Source organism: Sorex fumeus, unplaced genomic scaffold, assembly GCF_029834395.1.
Source record: "Sorex fumeus unplaced genomic scaffold, SorFum_2.1 ptg000006l, whole genome shotgun sequence".
Classification (NCBI taxonomy): Eukaryota; Metazoa; Chordata; class Mammalia; order Eulipotyphla; family Soricidae; genus Sorex; species Sorex fumeus.
Genome location: NW_026606063.1, coordinates 38,455,222 through 38,473,358, shown reverse-complemented (window position 1 = coordinate 38,473,358; position 18,137 = coordinate 38,455,222). Strand labels below are relative to the sequence as shown.

General features: G+C 47.1%; 1 protein-coding gene across 2 annotated transcripts in view; it reads right to left on the bottom strand.

The window, feature by feature from the left end:
- SFXN5 (sideroflexin 5) overlaps positions 1-18,137 on the bottom strand; it is a 125,126-nt gene that overhangs the window by 93,129 nt on the left and 13,860 nt on the right. For both annotated transcript variants that reach the window (XM_056122519.1, XM_056122526.1), the window contains exons 2-3: positions 13,761-13,829; positions 3,103-3,180 (exon numbers count right to left, since the gene is read on the bottom strand). In XM_056122519.1, the coding sequence (XP_055978494.1) occupies positions 3,103-3,180; positions 13,761-13,829 (147 nt within the window). The remainder of the gene's footprint in view (positions 1-3,102; positions 3,181-13,760; positions 13,830-18,137) is intronic.

Sequence of the window (18,137 nt, the reverse complement as noted above, 5' to 3'; positions counted from 1 at the left end):
CACTAAACCCAGGGCAGTGTTCAACATCTGTGCACACAGCAGCAGGAGACACGGGCTCCCCTGTGTCCCTGGGAGGGAGGGAGGGAGGGAGGGAGGGAGGGAGGGAGGGAGGGAGGGAGGGAGGGAGAAAAGCAGGGAAGGAAAGGGGGGAAGGAGGGAGGAATAAAAAAGAAAGAACCCTTGAAAATTAAATTAAACTAGCTAAAGTGTTGAAGATAAACTCAAACTTTCTGTAAAACTAAACAGAAGGAGAAAGTGATGCAACAAAAGGGAAAAAAAGATATCTGAGTGTCAATCAAAGATGTCAAATATTTGACTAATAGGAGTTCCAAAATGAGAGAAAAGCACTTTTTTTTCAATCTAAGAAAATTTACCAGAACTGAGTGGAGTGTTCTAATTGAAAAAGATTACCAAAGGAACTCATGAATTTTACAGGAGATAGCATTGAAATATTCTCATACATAAATTGTATAGACAATATCTTAAACACTCCCAGAAAGAAATAAACTTCCAATTGCCAAGAACTGGAAATGAAATCACATCAGATTTTCAATAGCTATACTGGAAGCCAGAGGTCAATTAGAGCAGCATATCTAAAATTCAAGGGGAACTGTCAACCCAGAATTTTCTCCTCAGCCAAATTATTAAAACAGTGCAGAAACACAATTTTTCAAATATGAACAGATTTAAATTTTTCTTGCTGATTACTTTTTTTCCAGGAAGTTATTATAAGTGTTTCACTGAAATGAAGGCACACATCAAGAGGAACTTCTGACGCATGAGGAGAGGAACTTCAGAAGAGAACTCTTCTGGGAAAAATAATTCAGAGCTGAAAGACTGAGCCTTCAGACAGCAAAGGGATGCTAAGAATGCCAAAGGCTGTTAGAAGGGATAGCATGAATTAGAGAGACACACACACACACACACACACACACACACACACACACACACACACACATCTATTCCAACGAGAGGGGAAAAAAGGCAAATATTAACTCCAAAAAAAAAATAAAGTTGAAAAAGAGAAGAAACATAATCATTTTACAACAACTGAACTTTACAGTAAATTCTATTTGTAAAATGGTAATAGTGCAGGGGCTGGAGCTGCAGTATAGTGAGCAAGATGCTTGCCTTGCATGAAGTCATCCTGGGTTCAACCCCCAGCACCTCCATGGTCCCCTGAGCTCTGCCAAGATCCAGGAGGAAGTCCTAAACACCACTGGGTGTAGCCCAAGTACAACAGAAAATGTAATAGTGTGATTTTGAACTTGTATAAACCCAAATCACGGTTATAATTTTGGGAGGGTAATGATGGCAGCGGGCTGGAGTAATAGCAAAGCAGGTAGGACGTTTGCCTTGCACGCGGCCGACTCAGGTTCGATTCCTCCGCCCCTCTCGGAGAGCCCAGCAAGCTACCGAGAGTATCCCGCCCGCATGGCAGAGCCTGGCAAGCTCCCTGTGGCATATTCAATATGCCAAAAACAGAAACAAGTCTCACAATGGAGGCGTTACTGGTGCTCTCTCAAGCAAATCAATGAACAACGGGGTGACAGTGCGACAGTGATGGAAGGGGTGAAGAGTATGTTGATGGTGGCAGACAAAAAAAAGAGTTGAGTTCTCAGTTACCATAATAAATGCTATAAGATCGCTAGCTGAAAAACAGCAGTGTACAGACATTTTGAAATGTAAAATTTGGGGGTGGGGTCACACCCGGGGATGTTCAGGCTGACCCTGGTTGGTCACATGCAAGACAAGTGTTCTACCTGCTGTACCATCGCCCCAGCCCTGAAATATGAATTTCCATCTGAAGAAATGGTGAAAACTATTTCTCCTCAGTATCAGTACACTGGCAGATAGGAACTAGGAAAGAAGGGACACCAATTAATTTTCCACGAAGAAAGTTTTAGTACTTTTTGAGTTATACACAGATAGTAGATTGAAAAATAGAAAATTCATGTTTTTGAAAATTCAGTATGATTTCTAAACATGAAAGATAACTGTGAGGAGGGTAGTGGACATTGGGGAAGGGAAACTCGATCATAAATATCTTCTAACTTTGTAATTCATGGCAATTCAACTTAGGGGAAAAAAACTGTTGGCACATTAAGCATCAATATCTAAAATTATTAAAGCTGTCTACACAAGACCCCCAACCCCTCCACCAAACTAAATGCAATCATCACTATTTCTTTCTTTCTTTCTTTCTTTCTTTCTTTCTTTCTTTCTTTCTTTCTTTTTTTGCTTTTTGGTTCACACACGGTGATGCACAGGAGTTACTCCTGGCTCTGCACTCAGGAATTATTTCTGGCGGTACTCAGGGGACCATACGGGATGCTGGGAATTAAACCCCAGTTGGTCACGTGCAAGGCAAATGCCCTATCCGCTGTGCTATTGCTCCAGCCCCCAATCATCACTATTTCAATGAGCTTCTAGTTCAAGTCTCTATGTGAAATCCCAAATGAAAGTCTAGTGTCCTGGACAGATCTGTGCCATCCCTCGTCTTTCCCATCTTCAACAAGAACTGTTGTTTTGCTTTGTTCTGGTTTGTGTTTTGGGGGTCATACCTGGCTGTGCTCAGTGCTTACTCCTGGCTCTACTCTCAGGGATCACTAATGATGGGACTTGGGTAACTAAATGGGGTGTCAGAGATCAAACCTGGCTCAGCAGCATGAAAGGTAAGTGCACTGTCTGTTGTACAATTGCTCCAGCCCCCTAACTGAACTGGAAGGTATCAGTACACTGGCAGATATTTAAGAATTGACCCTTGGTCATGCAGAAGGAGAAGTAAGCTCTGATCTGTAGGATCTGCCCATTTTCATAGTGTAAATACTCCCATCATGGCTGATTTCAAACTTCTATTGTGATAAGAATGTGGCATTGCAAAGGGACGCACATGTTACCTCCGGGAGACCACAGCCATCCCCACGCTTTACACCACATGCCGAGAACTGCAGAGACCACACACCTCCTCCAACACACCCCCTCTAATACGTACAACTCCACAGGGAATGCTGCTGCATAACAAGATTCTGACAGGAAGAGAGGTGGTTCTGGCTACAAGGAAAGCTGCATGTCTCTTCCTCTGCCACCTGCAGTCATTACCTGTTCGTTGGTGACCCCTGGGCGTAGGGTCCCATGCTTGTAGTCCTCCAGCAGCTGCACAGCCTCTCTGAGACGTCTCTGCAGGAGAAAGAAGCATGACATTGAGGTGTTGGGATTCAGGCTTCCTGCAACTCTGTCTCTTGCGGGCTTGCATCTGTATCCATCACAGCTGACAATACATAGAGTGTACAAGTAGCTCCATTCTCTAGTGCATGGGATAGATATATGCAAAACAATACAGGGTACACCTAAGTGACCTTGCATGGGAAAGGGGTTAAATGACAAGGAGACGGACACCTGAGTGTTCAGTAGGGGTATATAAGGAATAATCTACACGTGATTCGGTGCAGCCACATTGCTAACATATTTTTTGAATGAGAAAGCGAATTGCAGAATCATTGTATCAAACAATCAAAACACACCCACACACTCATAGGAAACAATGTTTTCTCTGAGAATATTATGCTGGTAAATGTTTCCCAAAAAGCTCCACAGGAAGACCCATCAAGCTGGTGACAAGGTGGACATCTACAGGCAGGAGGAAATGGCCTAGACATAGCAAGAGATGGCAAGGAGATTTAGTTTCAATTTGTTATATTGAAAGTGTTTATAAAGAGAATATATTTACATACCACTTAGATAATTTCATTTAGACCTCTGATAAAGTCTAGCAGAGAGTTACATATTAAAGGAAATATGAGTGCAGACACCAATTTAAAGAGGAGAAAACAAGAATATAACATGCGACTTTTTTTTTCAATCTTAAAAGTTAAGACTCATGGAGATGGATGAGAGGGCTGGACACAGGCCTGGCATGTGGGGGTCCCATATTGATCTCCAGGCCTCTGGGGGTCCCATGCTGATCTTCAACAGCCAGGTTCCCCCAGCACTGTCAGCTAGAACCCTGGTGGCCCCCAACACAAATAGGCCCTACTGATATCACAGTGAAGGGTCCAGATTTTGAAACATTGGACCCACATAGCCATGAGAAGAGTGTGTTTATGGCAGTAGAAAATAAAAGAGTTGATGGGGCTGGAGTGATAGCACAGTGGGTAGGGCGTTTGCCTTGCACGCCGCCTGACCCGGGTTCGATTCCCAGCATCCCATATGGTCCCCTGAGCACTGCCAGGAGTAATTCCTGAGTGCGTGAGCCAGGAGTAACACCTGTGCATCACTGGGTGTGACCCAAAAAGAAAAGAAAAAAAAAAGTTGAGTCCTCAGCTACCATAATAAATGTATGAAAGAACTGGCTGAGTACTCCCAGTGTAGAGATATTTTGAAATATGTATTTTTTTTTGGGGGGGAGGTTGGAGTCACATCCGGTGATGCTCAGTGCTTACTCCTGGCTCCACTCTCAGGAATAACTCTAAATTATGATAATTATTGAGACCCTACCATATCACTGGGAATGGCCCCTGGAGTCCCTGAGCACAGTTTAGAAGCTGCCCTATGAACTCCCAAAAGTTAAAGAGATAGCAAGAGTGACAGAGTAGCTCTTGTTTACCAAAAGATTTGTATACCAATGGCCATTGACAGCAGCACCATGCAGACAGGGCTGCAGGGTGCAAGTGCGAGAGGGTGTCTCATAGGACAGAAAACGTGGGGAGAAGCTGTGGTCGGCACGGGGGCCACTGGTCATCAGGGGCAAAAATCTTTCTTACTTGGGAGCAGCCTGATTTCTGGACTTGTGGCAAGCTCCACCCGTCCTCTTTCAAGCATGTGACTAAATCTGTTCCCAAATTCCAGACTCCCTTCCCAGAAACCATTTCCAAAATGGGAATCACTTTGTGTTTGGGTGAGACGATCCCAAGCCTGGCCCGAATCCATACATGCTGTTTGTAAAAAGTGTCAGGAAAGAACAAAGAAAAGGAAAGAAAAGAAAAGGAAGGAGAAAAAAAGAAGGAAAGAAAGAAAGAAAGAAAGAAAGATAGATAGATAGAAAGAGAAAGAAAAAAAGGAAAAAGAAAACATAAAGACACAAAAAATCATTTTAAAGGCTGGAGAGAGAGAGAGAGAGAGAGAGAGAGAGAGAGAGAGAGAGAGTAGTAGGCAGGGCACTTGCCTTGCAAATGGCTGACTCAGGTTCAAGCCCCGGCAACCCATATGGTCTCCCTGAGCCACACCTGAGTGATCCCTGAGTGCAGAGCCAGGAGGAAGCCTTGAGCATCCTCCCGGTGTGGCCCATTATAGGCAGGCAGATGATAGAATCTAGAGCTTCCCTATCTGTGGTCTTGGGCTCCAGAAATGGGTCCCCTCTAGGACTGGTAACATCATCTGGAAACAGACCCTGAAACAAGGGCCGCAGAGAGGGATTTTCCGTCTAGATAGTCCATTAATTCTCAGCAAAAGGAGATCATGTTGTTGGTGGGCTGTTTTAATTTGCTGAAGGTCACCCAAGAGAGTAGGCGAGCAGTTTAGTCTGAGAATTCAGAGTTTAGGCTGACCCTGGCTCTGCCCTCCCAACACCCCCCAAGCCGCCAAGGGGTGCCACCGACCACTTCTTCTGTCCCAAAGCCTCGGTGGCTGACAATGACTGCTCCACTTTCCAGCTGAATGGTGAATGGACCCGTGTTCTCAGCACTTTCCCACTCCAAGGATTCTCCCAGTTCCTATAACAACCTGGCCAGTGTCCATCTCATTTGACGTGGTCATCAAAGGGAGGCCTCCTGCCACAGAATGAGTTCCAAAGAGCCCGATCTTGGCACGAATCAAGGGAAAACAAGATCCAAAGCTCCCCGAGACCAGTCTGAGACTCTAGAAGTGCAGGAAGCTTGATGTGCTTTGTGCCTCTGACCCTGACCCCTCTTCCCAGGGACAGTCCAAGCCCAGGCCACCTGTCTGGAGTGGCCACCTCCAGGGCTGGCCAATCTGGGGGGCTGTGGCTGCAAGCAGAGAAGAGGGGTCTTTTCAGGCAAGCTCGAGAGATTAGAGGGTTTTCCCACTTGGAACCCACCTCTTCCCCGTGTATTGTAATGTTTGACACCCCAGAGGCGGGGAAAGTGAGGGGGGACAGCACAGAGAACTTTGCAGGACATCTTTTCCGCCACACTCATACAGGCAGGCAGCCCTGAATGCAAAGATCAGACCCCCAGGCTCACTAGCAGGACCAGTCCTAGAGGGGACCCTTTTCCGGAGCCCAAGACCACAGACAAAGAAGTCCTAGATCCTACCATCTGCCTGCTAAGGCTCGCCAATTAGGATGTGAATAACAGGGGCATGTCTCCAGAAGGTTCCCCCCACCCCCATATGCAGGCATTGGGATGTGTGCTCCCACCACTGAGGGAGTGCTCCTGAATCAGTGTTCCAGCCTCTGGAGGTGTGTTTCCACATCTCAGGGTGTGCTCCCACATCTGGGAGGTATGCTCCAACAGCTGGAGTTAAGTTCACCCACCTGAGGGGGTGTTCCTGCACCTAAGGGAGTGCTCCCACCTCTGAGGGTGTATTCCCACAACATGGAGGAGGAGGGGGATTGGGCCACACCCCGTGGCTCTCAGGGGCTATTCCTGGCTCTGTGCTCAGGAGTGACTGGTCCAGAACAAGCATTCAAATCAGGGCTGTGGCTGCAGCTTCCTGCTAGGCAAGCACCTTCCCTCCTGTGCTATCTCTCTGGCCTCATCACAGCGGGAGATTTGTGATGAGGAGACTCCTGGTCCCTGCAGTCCTGCCCCAAGGCCTGAGTGGGTGAAGGAGGAAGCAGAGGGGAGGTTTGCAGAGTGGGTGGTGGCCAGAGAGGGTGAAGTACTGTGTGGGACAGGAATGGGGCAGAGAGACCCAGGAGGAAAGAGCACAAAAGGACACCTGGGACATAGGAACAAACCAGTCTCTTCAGAGAGACAGGAGGGGTATCCCAGGTCACCCCTGAACTAGACGCAGACTGAGAGTGACCCCACGATGCCTAAGGGAGGTTAAAAAGGTTTGAATATGTAATAATCTAAATAGTGCTTGTTACATTAAACATACGATGTATGTTTGACATCAGAGAGGGAATGGGCCACATTGACTCTCACTCGAAGCTGAGCCTGAAGGCTGAAGACACAGTACAGGGGTTAAGTCTTTGCTCTGTTGACTACTAATTCAGCTTTGATCCCCAGCATCACATATGGTCCCCTGAGCCCCATCAAAAGTAATCCCTGAGCAAAGAACCAGGAGTAAAGCCTGAGCATTGCCATGTGTGGCCCTCCCCCCAAAAAAACCCAACCCCCAAATAACAACAAAACAAAGCAAAGCCGAGCCTGGGTCAGAGAGCTAGCTCAGCAGGCTAGAGGACACACTTTCCATGCAAGAGCTAGAGTCTAGACCCCAATGGTCCCCAGAGCTCCGACAAGAATGACCCTAAGAGCAACCCTGAGCACTGCCAGTGTGGCCCCAAATTCACCAAACTAACCAACCAAAGCTAAGCCAGCCTGACAGAGAAACTGAACATGGGTTTAGAAAAAGTGGACATGTTGCATTGAAACATGGGTATTACAGGCAAAGTGGTAGGGTTGGAAACCCCAAAGATTGCACAACTAAAAAGGAAAAAGAAGAGAATAAAGTAATATCCAGGGTGAAGTGGGAAGAGGCTGGCAGAAGGGTGTGTCTCATGAGGGGGGGAAAGGGTGGCTGTCAGGACCAGAAGTTTCCAGACTATCAACCTGGTTTTTACAGTCACTAGCCTGTCCTTGCCTGGGCCGGCTTTGCATCTCCCACATTGCAATTCTCTGCAAGCATACCTTAAACCATTCCTACTGTGCCACCTCTTTCCCCCTCACCGAGTGTGAAGGCTGGGAGTAAAGGCAATGACTTATGCACAGAGAGAGAGAGCCTTCTCCAAGCCTCTCCTATGCCCTCCCGGCCATCCTGAAATTCCAAGGCTTTGCTGTCTATGCTAAGATTGTCCCCTGGCTCTGGCGGTCACTAAACACTCTCTGGAGTCCCAAAGAAAAGGAAGGCAGAGACTGACCTTTCCGGGCATACATGTGTACCAAGCCCCTCTAATCAGGGCCAATAATGATTCATTCCTTGCCATTTGGTACCTGACATTCTTCTAGAAAGACCAACTTCCCCTTTCAACATTTTCAGTGTTTTGATGAACTGTGGGCCTTTGTTATTATTAATGTGCTACAATCTATTGCTTTCATTCTCAGTTCTCAAATTGTGCTAAATGTGGCCAGTGGGGCATAATCACTTTCTTTTCCTAGGTCTCCATCATTCGCTGGGCACACTCTTTCTTACTTTTATAGCAATGCTCTTTGGGCCAGATTTGGGTTTGACCATCCTTACCAGAAGACTTCATTCTTTTTCAAGAGTAGGGGTACTTAGAGACCACAATCTGAGTACTGTGTATGTTAATTGTTATTGGGGTGTCACTGCTCCTAGGATGTTTCAGTGAACATAGCCAGGAAAATGGGAAATATAAACAGGTGTGTGTGTGTGTGTGTGTGTGTGTGTGTGTGTGTGTGTATAAATCAGTTCACCTTGACACCTTCAATTCAAATACAACATCATCTAATACTTTGTCCTTCCCTTACTCCGTATTTGTATCCCCCTATGCCCACCGGGAGATACACCCCCAACACCAGCAAAATTAATGAAGTATTCTCTCCTACGAGAAACCCAAAATAGTTTCAGGTTACATCCATTTTTTGTTCTGAGTGGGTGTTATTAACTCTCATACAGTTAGTCTTCTATGTACTTCACAGGTGAGAATCTGTCAACCACTCCACTTATTCCCCTAAATAACTACTGAACTAAGAATGGAGTGATAGTACCACGGGAAGGTATTTGAATTGTACATAGCTGACCCAGACTCAATTCCCAGCACCCTATAGGGTTCCTTGAACTTGTGAGGACTGATCCCTGAGTGCAGAGCTGGGAGTAAGCCCTGAGCACTCTCAGGTTAGGTCCCCAAACAAATTAAAAAAAAAATTTTTTTAAACCAAGAAAACCCAAACTATTGTCCTGAGAAAATTCTTTTCAGCTTCCCTCCATAATTAAAACTCACTAAGATCGGCAAAAAAAAAAAAAAAAAAAACGAGTACGCGAGGAAAGGTGCTAGTTTTGTATGTGGTTAACTCTGGTTTGATCCTCAGCACCACATACGGTTCTCCAAGTACTTCAAGACTGGTCCCTGAGTGCGTTATGATCCCTGAGCACCATCAGGTGTGCCCCCCTCCCCTGAAAAAAGTAACTTAGATGCCAGCTGGCACAATCTGATCTCTAGAGATCTAATGGCCTGACCTAGGTAGAAAGTCAAAGCTGGGACTTCCAGGGCCTCTGCCCATGCCTGGGGGTTTCCTTCCGAGGCTTGATCCTCCACACAATGACAGGAAAGTCACAGTGCTCAACACTCCCCATCCCCAAGGGATCTACTCTGATAGGCTGCATGAACCTGGGAGCCTTTGCAGCAGCTTCTCAGGGCTGACGCTAATCGCACACACGCTCCAACGCACCCCCAGCCTCGGGCCTGTACCCGCAATGCAGTCGCTGGCTTTCTTCCCACTGTCTTTCCCTCTTCCCCTCCTCTCTCTCCTTTTCGAATCAAAAGGTAGATTCTTCCCCTTCCATGAAGCGGATCCACCTCCTCCTCTGCAGCTTTGCTCATGGCATTCCCAGAACAAAGACAGCCTTCTTCCTAGGAGAAATTACGGTGAATAACATTTCCTCCGCCTCATTACACAGACAAGTGTTGGCTCTTTTAAAAGCGGGGTCAGTTATAAACGGCAATCCAGGAGCTGCAAAACTCGCTCAGGATGGATCTGTCTATTGTCCCAGCTAATGCCCTTTGGAACCGGGTCACCAGATGGCTCAAGCTACTCAGGATCTTTCCACCTTCCGGGACCCCCCTCCTCGGGTCCTGCACTGCCCTCCCGCCCTCACAGGCAAGCAAGCCTGTCCAAATGTCCTCTAACTGGGCAGCTGCCACTGCACGTTCCCTCCCAGAAAACTGGCCAAGGGCCTTAGGAGAATATTTTCTAGACATGTGCAATGGTCACACACTGAGTCCAGCAGGGAAGCCTGGCTTTCCTGGAGCTCCCCAGTGCCTGGGTGAGGAATTCAGGCCAGAGTCCTACGAGGCCTCAAATCTCTCATGCTTCCCTGAAGGTGACTTTGCTAACACCTGCCCGGTCTAGGACAGTGAGGGTGTGACGTTCCACTCAAGACACTGCCAGAGATCCTAGGGCCTAGGGGATCTTCTGTGAGTGACAAGAGGCAGTGCTGGAATTGGTCCCCAACTGGGTGGTGCGAATCTTTCAAGGGGAGCTTACCAGGGGAGAGAATGTGAAGCATGAAAAATATTCCATCAGAGGCTGGAAAGAGATAGTTCAACAGGTGGGGCAATTGCCTTGCATGAGGCCAACCTGGATTCCACCCCAAGAAAGGAAGTGAGAAAGAGAGGGAGGGAGGAAAGAAGGGAAGAAAGGAAGGAAGGAAGGAAGGAAGGAAGGGAGGGAGGGAGGGAGGGAGGGAGGGAGGGAGGGAGAGAGAGAAGGAAGGAGAAAAGAAGAGGAGGGAGGGAGGGAGGGAGGGAGGAGGGAGGGAGGGAGGCAGACAGGCAGGAAGGAAGGAAGGAAGGAAGGAAGGAAGGAAGGAAGGAAGGAAGGAAGGAAAAAAGGAAGGAAGGAAGGAAGGAAGGAAGGAAGGAAGGAAGGAAGGAAGGAAGGAAGGGGCTAATCCCATCATTGCTGATGCATTGGTCATCATCTAGTTAGTAAGTTATTAAGTGGCTTTGACATTTAAGTTACTGATAGAGAAAACAGGCAAAAAATAGCTTAGTGCTAGTCAAGAATGTTGGGGCCTTTCAAAATCCAAACGTTGAACTAGAAAGATAAGGTACAAAAGGAGGATAAAAAACTAACACCCAAGAATAGCCAAAATAAGTACCAGGAGGTTCACTCCATGGCTTGGAGGCCAGCCGCACATGCTAGGGGCAAAGGCAGCTCAGATAGAGAAGGGAGCACAAAATAAAGGGTGTTGGGAGGATCCTCCCAGGATGGGAGAAGCATGCTGAAAGTAGACTATAGACCAAACATGATTGCCACTCAATTCCTCTTTTGCAAACCACAACACCCAATAGGAGAGAGAGAACAGAGGGGAATGCCCTGCCACAGAGGCGGGATGGGATGGGGGGTATGGGGGGGTGTGAGGGATACTGGGATCATTGGTGGTGGAGAATGGGCACTGGTGGAGGGATGGGTACTTGATCATTGTATAATTGAAACCCAAGTACAAAAATTTGTAAGTCTACAACTGTACCTCATGGTGTTTCACTAATATAAATTTAAAAAAAAAAGGAGGATGAAATGGTGAAATGGGAAGGAGAAATTAGTACAGCAGTTAGGGCACATGTCCAGCATGCACCCATCTGGGTTTAACTCCCAAAACCACATGGTCCCCCGAGCATCACTGGATGCAGCCCTGGAGGCCCCCAGCACTGGCAGGTGGTCTAGGTATCCCCAACACTGCAGGTCCCAAGCAGTACTGCATCCTCAGGCCCTTATGCCAAACAGAATAGCCGTAGGGTTCCATACCTCTGAACACCACTAAGGAAGCACCTTCCAAACACACACACACACACACACACACACACACACACACACACACACACGGGAAGAAGCAGTTTGGGAATAATAGCAGTAGATTAGACAGCTAGTAGAAGGCTGGTTACTCCCTGAACAGGCAAAGGCCATCCCTGTGTACCCCCAAAGTCCCTGCCTACTCGACATTCTGGGAAGCACTGAACTATCCCACCCCACCCCCCCCAGTCTTCCAGGGCTCCCTGCCCCCTAATATACCCAATGTCAACCATTAGAGCCTCCATCCTTTGAATTAAGCACTGGCCTCTGATGCCTCCTCCATCAAGCAGGGATTATTGATTGGTGTTTTATGTTGCAACTGTATCTAGTTTCACCAAATTGGGGAATGTTCCAGACAGACACAGGATCTGGGGTGAATATGCAGTTTCTCTAGATTGGCGCTCTTCCAAATTTTAAGTGCTTACACTGGTCACGCCAGTGACTCCAGACAGGGCCCAGAAGTAGAGCAAACTTGCCCTTAGGAAGCAGGAGATTTCACAAGGGCAGGTTAGACCAGCTGGGAAAACTTCGAGCCTACTGGCCTAGTTGAGAATCAGAAAAGAATCACATGCAGCGTAATCCCTACATTTCACCTCATGGGCCATTCCCCCAGCACAATAGGGATGATGCTAAGCCAGGCGCCCGCACCCCTTGTAGCTCTTTCCAGCAAGGCTCTCCCTCCCAGAGCTAACCTAGCAGGGGTCGAAGCAAGCCCATGCACAGAATAGTTGTGCAGAGAAGGAGTTTGTGAAGGCCCAGGATAACGCGCAGGTCTCCCACCAGCACAGTATGCTTGGGAGAGGGCCTGAAACTCAGGTTACCTGAACAGGAAGGCAGCCTGCCGAAGAATGAAGCTTACCTGGCTTCCTTTGCCCGCTCCACCCTTGGCCAATACCCCTTGCATGAGGCTCCACTTGTTTGTTTTGTGCTTGTAAAATGAAACTGAGTATCGACTTCATAGCGTGGTTTTGAGTTTGTCCCATGAGATAATGCGTGCAAAATGCTTACAATATGGCCTTGTTCACAGGAAAGATAGAAGAATATACAGTGCGCGCGCGCGCGTGTGTGTGTGTGTGTGTGCATGCGTGTGTTCTCACACACACATTTGTAATTACACAGACAAAGGCAATGAAGACATGGTTCTTGGGGTGATTGACACACACTTGACTACACATCGAAACTTGATGAGACCAGGTATCTGGTGAGGATGTGGAGCAACAAGAACATTGCCGGTGGGAATGGAAAATGCGGAGTCACTCTCGACAGCAACTTGTCCGTGTCCTGTGAGCGAAATGGTCACTTACCACACTCTTACCACACCTTTCAGGGGAACCAGCACTCCTGGTCCTGCTGTTTACTCAAGAGAAATGAAAGCATACCTCCACACAAAGAATGTTCATAGCACTTTTATTCATCATAGCCCCAAACTAGAAAGATCCCACGTGGTTACTGACAGGTGGAAAGATACACAAATTCCCAAACAAGCTTTCAGCGGCACACCATCCAGCAATAAGACGTGAAGCGCATGATCCATGAACATGACACATGAAATAGGAGGAATCCAAAAGCATTTCGCTCAAGTGAAAAGTCAGACACAAAGGGTTATAATGCACAGGACTCTGTTCACATGACATTCTGGAAACTGTCAAGAACAGGGACTGGGGACAGATGATGGGTGACCTGGAAGTGGCAGGGTTGGGGAGGGGGCCTGAGGGAACACTGTGGGGTCACGAGAAAGGTCTACATCTTCATTCCAGGAGTAGATGTATGACTGTGTCTGGCAGAACTCACAGAAGGGGATGGAGAAATGGTCAAGGACACCTGAGCCAGAGGAGGGAACTGGACGGGGAGGTGGAGAAAGTATGCTGTTCTGTCTCTTACACATCTGTGCCCATGACTTTCCTCACGGGAGAGCAATTCAAGTGCTTGATGACAGTTCTCAGAGTTTGAAACAGTAACAAACATGACACAGCCCTGCTGTGAGTTCCACATGAAATGAGACCATGCCTCAGTCAGAGCATCCACACAGATGACCATGGATCTTCTACAGGGACAAGGAGTAAGTCCAAGGGGCCTCCGCGGAGAGTGGCCGCCGTGACTCACCTCAGTGACAAAGAGAGTGCGCGGGTCGATGATATCCAGGAAGTGCCTGAAGCGGCCATAGAAGGACGTCTGGAGACAGGAGAGAGGAAAGGTCAGACACGGGGCCTCTAACACATGCCTTGCTTTACTCCTGGGGTCTCACAGTTGCCAGGATTCTCCATGTGGGGGAGGAACACCAATGAGATGTCACCACTCAGTGATCTGGGCAGCTTTCCTAGGTCTGAGCATTCCTTCCTTCCCTCCCTCCCTCCCTCCCTCCCTCCCTCCCTCCCTCCCCTCCCGTCCTCCCTCCTTCCTTCCTTCCTTCCTTCCTTCCTTCCTTCCTTCCTTCCCTCCCTCCCTCCCTCTTGTTTTCTTTCTTGATTTGTGGGGGTCACTCAGCTGAGTTCAGGACTTACTCTGGATATGTACTCATGGATCACTCCCAGCAGGACCATTTGCAGTGTTGGGGGAATCGATGGGGGGGGGGGGGGGTGAGGGGGAGGGGGGTTGTCTACATGCAAGGCAAGCCCCTACCTACAGTACTCTCTCTAACCCGGTGTGAGGATTTTCTGTGTCAACTAGGAAAAACCATTCAGACACTGGGTGACTCTCCCAAGTTCTTTTTTTTTTTTAATTTAATTTTTGTTAGTGAAACACCATGAGGTACAGTTGTAGACTTGCAAATTTTTGTGCTTGGGTTTCAATTATACGATGATCAAATACCCATCCCTCCACCAGTGCCCATTTTCCACCACCACGGGTCCCAGTATTCCTCCCACCCCCCTATCCCCCACCCCACCCTGCAGGGCATTCCCTTTTTTTCCTCTCTCTCCTTTTGGGTGTTTGTGGTTTGTAAAAGGGGCATTGAGTGGGAATCATGTTTGGTCTATAGTCTACTTTCAGCACGCTTCTCCCATCCTGGGAGGATCTTCCCAACACCCTTTATTTGGTGTCCCCTGCTCTACTGAGCTGCCTTTTCCCCTAGGGTGTGCGGCTGGCCTCCAAGCCATGGAGTAAACCTCCTGGCACCTATCTTGCCTATTCTTGGGTGTTAGTCTCCTATTTTGTTACTTTATGTTCCCCAGATGAATGCAATCTTTCTATTTCTGTCCCTCTCTTTCTGACTCATTTCACTTAACATGATACTTTCCGTGTAGTACCACTTGTCTGTAAATTTCATGACTTCATCTTGTCTAACAGCTACATAGTACTCCATCATGTAGATGTACCAAAGTTTCTTTAACCAGTCATCTGTTCTTGGGCACTCAGGTTTTTTCCAGATTCTGGCTATTGTAAAGTCTCCCAAGTTCTTTTGCGGGTACCTCCCACTTTGCCCTCTTCCAGATTGCCCCAAGGTCCACCCCTCCCCCCCTTTGGGCAGCAACAATCACTGCTGCCAAGGGTTGAAGCCTGGTCTCCAGCCCTCTCACAGCCTTCCCTGCCTTGCTTAGGGCCTCTAGCAAGAGACAGGGTCTGTCTCTAAAGGCCAATTCAGGCTCGGCCCCCAGGGATCACTCCTCACTGGCAAAGCTCAAGCCAGAAAAGCACCCAGTGGCCAGCCCTCAGGCCTCCTTCACCTCCAGCCCTGAAGCTGCTCTGAGGCTCAGGACCAGGGATCAGCTCCCCACCCCTACGCCTCCACCCATCCAGAGCATGGGTGGTGGGGAGGACTTGAAAAAAGAAGGCTTTGTCCTAAGCAGGCCATGGGCATTAGTGCACAGTGAAAGGAAACCGAGCAACACTGCCTGCTGCTGGGCCTTCTGCCCTGGGGACCACGCCAGCTTAGCAAAGCCAAGCTCAAGGGGAGGAGAGGCGGTGCCAAGCCAGGCACAAATGCAGCAAGAGCTGAGGGTTCATGCCTCACTACCCTCCAGGCTCAGCCCCAAACGCTCCCAAGAGCAACAAACAGTCAGTGGAGAAGCAGAAGTCTCCACACTCCCTCCCTCCCTCTCACCAGGGCACAGACCCCTCGGCCTACTCCAAGCCCTGCCCTGCCCTCCCCTCCCCTCTCCCACTTCTCTTACCTTCCTTCCCTTTCCCTTCCCCAAGCTGGGATAAACACCTTGCAAGAGGCCCTGGGTCACCTCCAAGTCCTCTGCACATACCAGACTTGCAACCCTGTGGCGCCCTCTGCAAGGAGCTGCCTCTCCGCCCCAACCCTGCCTTTCACACATCCCAATTTCTGTTTTAGCACTGTGACCCGTTAAACCAGGTATTTCTCTAATCTCTCATAATGCGAGTCACCTCAACCATTTCCCCTATGATACTCTCATCACTGTCCTGGCAAAATTTCACATCCAAAACTTAAATCTAGGAAAACCGTCCGAGAAGTTCAGAGGCACGGCCAAAGGTATTGATGGAAGATCTCCACTGTTTTATTATTATAAAAAGTGGATAAACAAATTCTTGTCCACTCATAGGACTGGATACCAAGCAACCATTTTATTTATTTATTTTTTTGAGAATATGGAGAAATTTTATTAACATAAAGTTAGTAATACATTTTAATTTTAATTTATAATTTTAGTAATTTGAGAAACTTAGGTAATCTAACTCATTCTTTTCTAGGTCAATCTAGCAAAATTTTTTTTTCCTTTATTATGTATCTTTACAAAACAGTAATAGATGTTGTTTTTGGACAGAACAGTATGTAGCTGTCTGGTACATATAGTTGGTCACATTGGTTTAATATTTTATTTCCTTATTAATCTTTTGTCCATTCTTTCAGTAACTTAGGTAATCTAACTCATTCTTTTCTAGGTCAATCTAGCAAAAGTTTTTTTTCCTTTATTATGTATCTTTACAAAACAGTAATAGATGTTGTTTTTGGACAGAACAGTATGTAGCTGTCTGGTACATATAGTTGGTCACATTGGTTTAATATTTTATTTCCTTATTAATCTTTTGTCCATTCTTTCAGTCCATTAGTGTGTGTGGTATTTTGAATTACAGAACTATCCATTTCTTCGTTCAAGTCCCTCTCCCTGCTTTATGAAATTTTAGGGTATTTTATGAGATGTTAAATGTACATAAGCATTACCTCTTCTTGCTAGATGAACTCTCTTTTTTCTTTTTCTTTTTTTGTGTCATACCCAGTGATGCCCAGGGGTTACTCCTGGCTCATGCACTCAGGAATTACTCCTGGCGGTGCTCGGAGGACCATATGGGATGCTGGGAATCGAACCCGGGTCAGCCACATGCAAGGCAAACGCCCTACCCACTGTGCTATTGCTCCAGCCCCAGCTAGATGAACTCTCACTAAAATAATATGATTCTTTGTCCTTTGTAAACTTTGTTATTATATATATATATATTATACATGTATACATACACATATATGTATATATACACTATGGAGTGATAGCACAGCAGGTAGGGCATTTGGCTTGCATGCGACTGACACGGTCGACCAGAGTTCGACTCCTCTACCCCTCTCCGAGAGCCCGGCAAGCTACCGAGAGTATCTCGCCCACACGGCAAAGCCTGGCAAGCCAACCGTGACGTGCCAAACACGTGTCACAATGGAAACATTACTGGGCTCACTTGAGCAAATCAATGAACAACGGTAGGACAGTGACAGGGACAGTGATACAGTGAGTTATTAGTCTATCCACCCAATCCCATTTGGGTGACTATTTGCACTGGGTTATTTTCTATCTTTTCACTTTTTTAAAAAAAAAATTTTATTAGTGAAACACCATGAGGTACTGTTGTAGACTTACAAATTTTTGACCGAGCAACCATTTTAAAAATGTCTCAGGAGCAAGGGATGAGACTCAGAGGTCCAGTTCAGATTCTCCCTTGCATGGGTAAGGCTCAATTCTAGGCACCACCCCCAAAGTAAAATAATAAAATGAAGTGTCAGGATATGTGCTTGGCAGGGGAAATCCTTATGACTGCATACATAAGGAAATGCATATAAAAGGAAAATTTCAACGTAATAGACTATGAAACAAATGGAGCTAATAAATGGCCAGCAGAGAGCTAGAATGGCAAACCGCTAGCCAGAATTCCATGGAGAAGTGGCTTTTCCAAGGCTAGGTAAACTTTGCTGCCCCAGAAAGTAATGATGTGCCCCCACCTCCCCAAAATGACTGGGACATGTTCAAAGGGCAAATGCAAGGTAGATGGACATCAGTGTGTGCCCACAGACGTGGCTCACAGTCTCAGGTGTGGAATATTCTGGAAGGGATGATATAAATCATTCTGAAACATCAGACAAATGCTGATGGAGGAGTAAGCCGTTAAAAAACTGATCTTGTTCACTGAATACATCAATGTCACAAAGACAAAGACAGACTAAGGAACTGCTCCACACAAAAAATACTCAACAATTAAATGAGTCTCTGATTCCAGATTCAATCTTGGACTGGAGGGAAATGGTCTCAGGGACAT